The sequence below is a fragment of the Rhinoraja longicauda genome, chromosome 8, assembly GCF_053455715.1.
Source record: "Rhinoraja longicauda isolate Sanriku21f chromosome 8, sRhiLon1.1, whole genome shotgun sequence".
Lineage (NCBI taxonomy): Eukaryota > Metazoa > Chordata > Chondrichthyes > Rajiformes > Arhynchobatidae > Rhinoraja > Rhinoraja longicauda.
The window spans coordinates 477656-487247 of record NC_135960.1 but is presented as its reverse complement, the minus strand read 5'-3'; the positions used below and the strand labels follow the sequence as shown (position 1 = coordinate 487247).

The 9592-nt window shown below is 56.1% G+C and overlaps 1 protein-coding gene across 1 annotated transcript in view; it reads left to right on the top strand.

The window, feature by feature from the left end:
- LOC144596124 (tensin-1-like) overlaps positions 1 to 9592 on the top strand; it is a 71284-nt gene that overhangs the window by 40015 nt on the left and 21677 nt on the right. The window contains 1 exon segment of the mRNA XM_078404302.1: positions 5789 to 5838. Within this exon segment, the coding sequence (XP_078260428.1) occupies positions 5789 to 5838 (50 nt within the window).

Here is a 9592-nt window from a genome sequence, read left to right as displayed (position 1 = left end):
GAGTAGAGAGAGAGTGAGAGGGAAGGAAGGAGGGGGAGAGAGGGAGGGAGGGAGAGGGAGGGAGAGAGGGAGGGAGGGGGGAGAGAGGGAGGGAGGGAGGGAGGGAGAGGGAGGGAGAGAGAGGGAGGGAGGGGGAGGGAGGGAGAGAGAGGGAGGGAGGGGGGAGAGAGGGAGGGAGAGGAGGGGAGAGAGAGGGAGGGAGGGGGGAGGGAGAGAGAGGGAGGGAGGGAGAGGCTGTTGCCGCTGGGTCCTGGGGGAAGGAGGGAGGGGGGAGAGAGGGAGGGGGGAGAGAGGGAGGTAGGGAGAGAGAGAGGGGGAGAGAGTAGAGAGAGAGTGAGAGGGAAGGAAGGAGGGGGGAGAGGGAGGGAGGGAGAGAGAGGGAGGGAGGGAGAGAGAGGGAGGGAGGGAGGGAGAGGCTGTTGCCGCTGGGTCCCGGGGGAAGGAGGGAAGGAGGGCGGGGAGAGGCGGCCGCGGATGCGGGAGGTTTGTCGGGCGGAGCCGCTGGTCGCGGGGAGAGAGAGAAGGTGTGAAAGTCGGGACGGAGAGAGAGAGAGAGAGATGGCGCGGAGGTGGAGCTGGAGGGAGTTCCCACAGGTACCGGGGGGGAGAGAGAGGGGGGAGAGGGGGGGAGAGGGGGGGAGACTGTAGAGGGGGAGAGAGAAAGAGAGAGTGAGAGAGAGTGAGAGGGGGGGAGGGAGAGGGAGGGGGGAGAGAGGGAGGAGAAAGTGAGAGAGAGTGAGAGAGAGAGCAGGGAGCGAGAGAGAGGGAGGGAGAGAGTACAGAGAGAGAGAGAGAGAGAGAGGGGGGAGAGAGAGAGAGAGGGGGAGAGAGAGAGAGAGGGGGAGAGAGTGAGAGGGGGAGAGAGAGTGAGAGAGAGTACAGAGAGAGAGAGAGAGAGAGGGGGAGAGAGAGTGAGAGAGAGAGTACAGAGAGAGAGAGAGAGAGAGGGAGAGAGGGGAGAGAGAGTGAGAGAGAGAGTACAGAGAGAGAGAGAGAGAGAGAGAGGGGGAGAGAGAGTGAGAGAGAGAGTGAGAGAGCAGGGAGCGAGAGAGAGGGGGAGAGAGAGTGAGAGAGTGTGAGAGTGAGAGAGTGTGAGAGAGAGAAGGGGAGGAGGGAGTAGATGGGAGAGGGAGTAGAGAGGGGGAGGGAGACAGTAGAGGGAGAGAGAGAGAGTGTGAGTGTGTGTGGGGGGGGGGGGGGGGGGTCCCGTGTCCAGGGGTGGGTGCAGTTTGCAGCAACGCGCGGATCGGCGGCTCAGCCTGACTGGGGAGGGAGGGGGAGAAAGGGGGGGGAGAAAGGGGGGGGGAGGGGGGAGAAAGGGGGGGGAGAGAGGGGGGAGAAAGGGAGGGGAGAGAGGGGGGAGAAAGGGGGGGAGAGAGGGGGGAGAAAGGGGGGGAGAGAGGGGGGAGAAAGGGGGGGGAGAGGAGGGGGAGAAAGGGGGGAGAGAGGGGGGAGAAAGGGGGGGAGAGAGGGGGGAGAAAGGGGGGGAGAAAGGGGGGGGAGAGAGGGGGGAAAAGGGGGGGGAGAGAGGGGGAGAAAGGGGGGGAGAGAGGGGGGAGAAAGGGGGGGAGAGAGGGGGGAGAAAGGGGGGGAGAAAGGGGGGAGAGAGGGGGAGAAAGGGGGGGGAGAGAGGGGGAGGGAGGGGGGGAGGTTGGGGAGGGGGGAGAAAGGGGGGGAGGGGGGAGGGAGGGAGGGGAGAGAGGGGGGGAGAAAGGGGGGGAGAGAGGGGGGAGGGGGGGAGGGAGGGGGAAGGTTGGGGAGGGGGGAGAAAGGGGGGGAGGGAGGGAGGGGAGAGAGGGGGGAGAAAGGGGGGGGGAGAGAGGGGGGAGGGAGGGGGGAGGTTGGGGAGGGGGGGAATCCCACCAGTCGATGGGAGGGAGAGGGGGAAAGAGTGAATGAGGGGGGGGAGAAAGAGAGAGAGGGAGCAGATTGGAGGGAGAGGGGGAGAGTATGGACAGAGAAAGAGGAACAGCAAAGACACAGAGTGCTGGAGTAACTCAGCGGGTCAGGCAGCATCTGTGGAGAACATGGATAGGTGACGTTTCACAGAGTGCTGGAGTAACTCAGCGGGTCAGGCAGCATCTGTGGGGAACATGGATAGGTGACGTTTCAGGTCGGGACCCTTCTTCAGACTGATCGCAGCATTCCCTCCACAGATGCTGCCTGACCCGCTGAGTTACTCCAGCACTCTGTGTCTATCTTCAATTTCAACCAGCATCTGCAGTTCCTTCCAGCACATGATACTCAGTAGTGGCAGGAATGGCAGCTGATCCCCAAGTCCCAGAGCTTGGAGATGTGTTTGGACCTGATTGGTGAAGGCAGAGCGACCTTGAACATAGAGGAGCCTAACGTAGTTTAATTGTGGTCAGTTTATTGTCCCGTGTACCGAGGTACAGTGAACAGCTTGTGTTGCGCGCTAACCAGTCAGCGGAAAGACAATACATGATTACAATCGAGCCGTCCACAGTGAACAGATACAGGAGAAGGGAATAACGTTCAGTGCAAGGTAAAGCCGGCAAAGTCCGATCAAGGATAGTCCGAGGGTCTCCAATGAGGTAGATGGGAGGTCAGGACCGCTCTCTAGTTGGTGAGAGGACGGTTCAGTTGCCTGATAACAGCCGGGAAAAAACTGCCCCTGAATCACTAGTTATAGGAGCAGAATTAGGCCATTCGGCCCATCGAGTCTACCCCGCCATTCAATCACGGCTGATCTATCTCTCCCTCCTAACCCCATTCTCCTGCCTTCTCCCCATAGAATTAGATTTGGCTCTAGGGGCTAATGGAATCAAGGGGTATGGGGAGAAGGCAGGAACAGGTTACTGATTGTGGATGATCAGCCATGATCACATTGAATGGCGGTGCTGGCTCAAAGGGCTGAATGGCCTCCTCCTGCACCTATTATTCTATGTAACCCCTGACACTCGTTCTAATCAAAAATTTGTCTATCTCTGCCTGATATCCACAGACTTGGCCTCCACAGCCCCCTGTGGTAGAGTTCACTGTTTGGTACGTTTCAATGATGTCCCCCACCCCCCCCCCCCATCCTTGTATACTCCAGCGGGCACAGCAATGTGTCCAGGATTGAATAGCCCCCGGTTCACGAGGGTCCTGTTAACATCCATGACGTGCACAAACCCTCCCACAGGGTCTATCCCGACCGACAGGAACATTCTTTCATAGATGGAGTCACAGAGTGATACAGAGTGGAAACAGGCCCTTCGGCCCAACTTGCCCACACCGACCAACATGCCCCATCTACACTAGTCCCACCTGCCCACACCGACCAACATGCCCCATCTACACTAGTCCCACCTGCTCACATTTGGCCCATATCCCTCCAAACCTGTCCTATCCATGTACCTGTTTCTTGAACGTTGGGATAGTTCCAGCCTCAACTACCTCCTCCGGCAGCTCGTTCCATACACCCACACCCTCTGTGTGGAAACGTTACCCCTCAGATTCCTATTAAATCTTTCCCCTTCACCTTGAACCTATGTCCTCTGGTCCTCGATTCCCCTACTCTGGGCAAGAGACTCTGTGCATCTACCCGATCTATTCCTCTCATGATTTTGTACACCTCTATAAGATCACCCCTCATCCTCCTGCGCTCCATGGAATAGAGACCCAGCCTGCTCAACCTCTCCCTGTAGCTGAGTTACTCCAACATTTTGTGTCTACCATTCAGATAATAATCTGCCTTCCTGTTCTTGTCACTAAAGTGGATAACCTCACACTTATCCACATTAAACTACATCTGCCATGCATCCGCCCACTCACACAACCTGTCCAAGTCACCCTGCAACCTCATAGCATCTTCCTCACAGTTCACACTGCCACCCAGCTTTGTGTCATCTGCAAACTTGGAGACGTGACTGGAACTACACGCAATACTCCAAATGCAGTCAAGCCAATGTCTGATACAACTGTATTAGTTCCATATTTCACGTGCCCTTACAACATAGGTGGTTATTCAGCCCATCGAGTCCATGCTGGTTCACAGAGCAATCCATATTATACAGAGAAACACAGAAACATAGAAAATAGGTGCAGGAGGAGGCCATTCGGCCCTTTGAGCCAGCACCGCCATTCATTGTGATCATGGCTGATCATCCACAATCAGTAACCCGTGCCTGCCCTTCTCCCCATATCCCTTGATTCCACTAGCCCCTAGAGCTCTATCTAACTCTTAAATCCATCCAGTGATTTGGCCTCCACTGCCCTCTGTGGCAGAGAATTCCACAGATTCGCCCTTCGCCCCTGCCCCGTGGGGTCAGAGTGCGGAGGGCAGGGGTCGCTCCCTACCTTGGGGGTGAGGGCGGTGAGGTCGTGCCGTCGCTTCGAGAGGTTGAAGAGCTGCGGGGAGAGAGAGGAGGGGGGGGGGGTCAGAGAGGCACAGAGTGACACAGCGTGGAAACTGGCCCCTCCGACCAACCCGCCCCATCTACACTAGTCCCACCTGGGGCAGGCACAGAGTGCTGGAGTAACTCAGCAGGTCAGGCAGCATCTCGGGAGAGAAGGAATGGGTGACGTTTCAGGTCGAGACCCTTCTTCAGACAGACGTCACCCATTTGTTCTCTCCTCAGATGCTGCCTGACCCACTGAGTTACTCCAGCATTTTATGTCTACCTTCGGTTTAAACCAGCATCTGCAGTTTTTTTCCCTCGTCCCACCTGCCCACACCGACCAACATGCCCCATCTACGCTAGTCCCACCTGCCCACACCGACCAACATGCCCCATCTACACTAATCCCACCTGCCCAGACCGGCCAACATGCCCCATCTACACTAGTCCCACCTGCCCACACCGACCAACATGCCCCATCTACACTAGTCCCACCTGCCCACACCGACCAACATGCCCCATCTACACTAGTCCCACCTGCCCACACCGACCAACATGCCCCATCTACACTAGTCCCACCTGCCCACACCGACCAACATGCCCCATCTACACTAATCCCACCTGCCCAGACCGGCCAACATGCCCCATCTACACTAGTCCCACCTGCCCACACCGACCAACATGCCCCATCTACACTAGTCCCACCTGCCCACACCGACCAACATGCTCCATCTACACTAGTCCCACCTGCCCACACCGACCAACATGCCCCATCTACACAGTCCCACCTGCCCGCGTTTGGCCCATATCCCTCCAAACCTGTCCTATCCATGTACCTGTCCAACTGTTTCTTAAACGTTGGGATAGTCCCTGCCTCAACGACCTCCTCCGGCAGCTCGTTCCATACACCCACCACCCTCTGTGTGGAAAAGTCACCCCTCAGATTCCTATTAAATCTTTTCCCCTTCACCTTGAACCTATGTCCTCTGGTCCTCGATTCTCCTACTCTGGGCAAGAGACTCTGTGCATCTACCCGATCTATTCCTCTCATGATTTTGTACACAGGACTGATCGCTGGAAATTCTATTTGTCTTATGAGGGTAGGAGACGTTGGAGTATTGTGAGCAGTTCTGGTTGCCCCCATTAAAGGGAGGGTGGGGGGCTTTGGGGAGAGGCAGAGTGGGTTCACCAGAACGCTACCTGGATTAGAGGGTCCCAGCTACAGGGGGGGGGATTAGAGGGTCCCAGCTACAGGGGGAGGGGGGATTAGAGGGTCCCAGCTACAGGGAGAGGGTGGACAGACTTGGACACAAAATGAACATGGATAGGTGACGTTTCACAGAGTGCTGGAGTAACTCAGCGGGTCAGGCAGCATCTGTGGAGAGGAGGAGTGGGTGGCGCGTGGGCTCGGGACCCTTGTTCACCTCTCTCTCTCTTTGTCCTAGGGTTCCCTCAGATCCACACGGAGCCTTCCGACACGACACAAGACCTCCAGGTAAGGATGACCGGCCTCTGGGCTGACGGCTTTACCTGGGCTTGACAGTGAGGTAGGGGTCAGGTTTATTGTTGTCGCGTGTTATCGAGGTACAGGGAAGAGCTTTGTTCTGCACCTATCTAAACAGACCGGATAACACCGTAGATAAATACAACCAGGCCAAACACAAGTCCAACAGGTGGAGCAAAGGGGGAGATACAAAGCGCAGAATATAGTTCTCAGCATCGTAGCATCAGTTCCACAGACAAAGTCCAATGTCCACAATGGGGTAGAGGTGAATCGGACAGTGCCCTAGCTTATGGAAGGGCCGTTCAGAAGCCTGATCACAGAGGGGAAGAAACTGTTCGTGAGTCTGGTGGTTCGCGCTTTCAAGCTTCTGTACCTTCTGCCGGGCGGGAGCGGGGAGAAGATGGAATGACCGGGGTGGGACACGGACACGGACACGGACACGGACACGGACACGGACACGGACACGGACACGGACACGGACACGGACACGGACACGGACACGGACACGTCTGTGATCATGGCGGCTGCTTTCTATCACCGACCACCAACTAGAGAGCGGTCCTGACCTCCCATCTACCACATTGGAGACCCTCGGACTATCCTTGATCGGACTTTGCCGGCTTTACCTTGCACTGAACGTTATTCCCTTATCCTGTATCTGTACACTGTGGACGGCTCGATTGTAATCATGTCTTGTCTTTCCGCTGACTGGTTAACATGTAACACAAGCTGTTCACTGTACCTCGGTACACGGGACAATAAACTGAACTCAACTAAACATCAACGCAGCCAAACAAAACTGAAGTGGAGCAAAGTTTTAGAGAGGTTTTGGTTTAGAGATACCGTGTGGAATCTGGCCCTTCGGCCCACCGAGTCCACACTGCCCTGCGATCACCCCCTACACTAGTTCTACCCTACACACACTGGGGACAATTTACAGAAGCCAATTAACCCACAAACCTGCACGTCTTTGGAGTGTGGGAGGAAACCGGAGCGCCCGGAGAAAACCCACGCAGGTCACGGGGAGAACGTGCAAACTCCATACAGACAGCGCCCATAGTCGGGATGGAACCCGGGTCTCTGGCGCCGTGAGGCAGCAGCTCTACCCGCTGCACCACCGTGACGCCCTGAATGGGAAGAATATAATTGTCAGCAATGTAGCTGTTTGCCTGTGTGTCTGTGCTGTGTGTGTGTGTGTGTCTGTGCTGTGTGTGTGTGCTGTGTGTCTGTGCTGTGTGTGTGTGTGTGTCTGTGCTGTGTGTGTGTGCTGTGTGTCTGTGCTGTGTGTGTGTGTCTGTGCTGTGTGTCTGTGCTGTGTGTGTGTGCTGTGTGTGTGTGTGTGTGCTGTGTGTATGTGCTGTGTGTATGTGCTGTGTGTGTGTGTCTGTGCTGTGTGTCTGTGCTGTGTGTATGTGCTGTGTGTGTGTGTCTGTGCTGTGTGTCTGTGCTGTGTGTGTGTGCTGTGTGTGTGTGTGTCTGTGCTGTGTGTATGTGCTGTGTGTATGTGCTGTGTGTGTGTGTGTGTGCTGTGTGTCTGTGCTGTGTGTGTGTGTCTGTGCTGTGTCTGTGTGTATGTGCTGTGTATGTGCTGTGTATGTGCTGTGTATGTGCTGTGTATGTGCTGTGTATGTGCTGTGTATGTGCTGTGTCTGTGCTGTGTGTGTGTGTCTGCGTTGTTTGTCTGTGTATGTCTGTTCGTCTGCGTGGGTCTGTCCATATCTGTGTGTCTAAGTGTGTGTGTGCACATGTGTGTGTCTGTGTTTGCGTGTGTGTGTGAGTGTGCGTATGCGTGAGTGTGTGCGTATATGTGTGCATGTATGAGAGTGTAAATGTTTTGTGCGTGCGAGCGTGTGTGTCTCTCTCTTTTGCGTGCGTGTGTGTGTGCGTGTGTGTGTGTGTGCCTGTGCGTGTGTCAGTGTCTGTGTGTGCGTGCGTGTGGGGGGGTGCGTGTGGGGGTGTGTGTGTGGGGTGTGTGTGTGTGTGTGTGTTAGTGTGTGCATGTGTGTGTGCGTGTGTGTGTGTGCGTGTGTGTGTGGGGGGGGGGTGGGGTGTGTGTGTGTGTGTGTGTGTGCGTGTGTGTGCGTGTGTGTGTGGGGGGGGTGTGTGTGGGGTGTGTGTGTGTGTAGGGTGTGTGTGCGCGTGTGTGTGGGGTGTGTGTGTGTGTGTGGGGTGTGTGTGTGTGGGGTGTGTGTGTGTGTGTGTGTGTGTGTGTGTGTGTGTGTGTGTGTGTGTGGGGTGTGTGTGTGTGTGTGTGTGTGTGTGTGTGTGTGTGTGTGTGGGGTGTGTGTGTGTGTGGGGTGTGTGTGTGTGTGTGTGTGTGTGGGGTGTGTGTGTGTGTGGGGTGTGTGTGTGTGTGGGGGTGTGTGTGTGTGGGGTGTGTGTGTGTGTGTGTGTGTGTGTGTGTGTGTGTGTGTGTGTGTGTGTGGGGTGTGTGTGTGTGTGGGGTGTGTGTGTGTGTGTGTGTGTGTGTGTGTGTGTGTGTGTGTGTGTGTGTGTGTGTGTGTGTGTGTGTGTGTGTGTGTGTGTGTGTGTGTGTGTGTGTGTGTGTGTGTGTGACGATGCTTGTCACGTTGGCAGTGATTGGGGCCCGCCTGTTGCTGTGAGCAGACGCTGTCTGGAGTACGTTGTACTGGGAAGTGATTCCAGGGCTGGAATGCCGAGCTGGGAGAGCTGTTGCAGCCAACGTCTCAAATGCATTAAATGGTTTGGATATTTGTAAAGTTAATCATTGCATAACTTATTTACCAGAATGTGACCGACACAAAGTGCATGACATCCATCGTCTGCCCTGCGTCACCCCCTGGCTACTCTGCTCACAGAATCATAGCACAGCCCGGCACGGTGGTGCAGCGGGTAGAGCTGCTGCCTCACGGCGCCAGAGACCCGGGTTCCATCCCGACTACGGGTGCTGTCTGTACGGAGTTTGCACGTTCTCCCCGTGACCTGCGTGGGTTTTCTCCGGGCGCTCCGGTTTCCTCCCACACTCCAAAGACGTGCAGGTCTGAAGGTTAATTGGCTTGTTGTAAATGTAAATTGTCCCCAGTGTGTGTGGGATAGTGTTAGTGTGCGGGGATCGCTGGTCGGCACGGACACGGTGGGCCGAAGGGCCTGTTTCCGCGCTGTATCTCTAAATCTAAACTAAACTAAACTAAACTGTACAGCACAGGAGATAGACACAGAGTGCTGGAGTAACTCAGCGGGTCAGGCAGCATCTGTGGAGAGAAGGAATGGGTGACGTTTCTGATTCCGATTTGTTCAGTACCTTTTCATGCCCCTAGTTTCCCCCTCTCCCCTGACTCTGTCAGAAGAAGGGTCTCAATCCGAAACGTCACCTATTCCTTTTCTCCAGAGATGCTGCCTGACCCGCTGAGTTACTCCAGCATTTTGTGTCTAACTAAACTAAACTGATCTGAACCCAGCCCAACCGAACACAAACCAACCCAGCCCAGCCCAACCCAGCCCAACCCAGCCCAACCCAAACCAACCCAACCCAGCCCAGCCCAACCCAACTCAACCCAACCCAACCAAGCCCAACCCAGCCCAACCCAACCCAGCCCAACCCAGCCCAACCCAAACCAACCCAACCCAGCCCAACCCAACCAAGCCCAACCCAGCCCAACCCAACCCAGCCCAACCCAGCCCAACCCAAACCAGCCCAACCCAGCCCAACCCAAACCAACCCAACCCAGCCCAGCCCAACCCAACTCAACCCAACCCAACCAAGCCCAACCCAGCCCAACCCAAC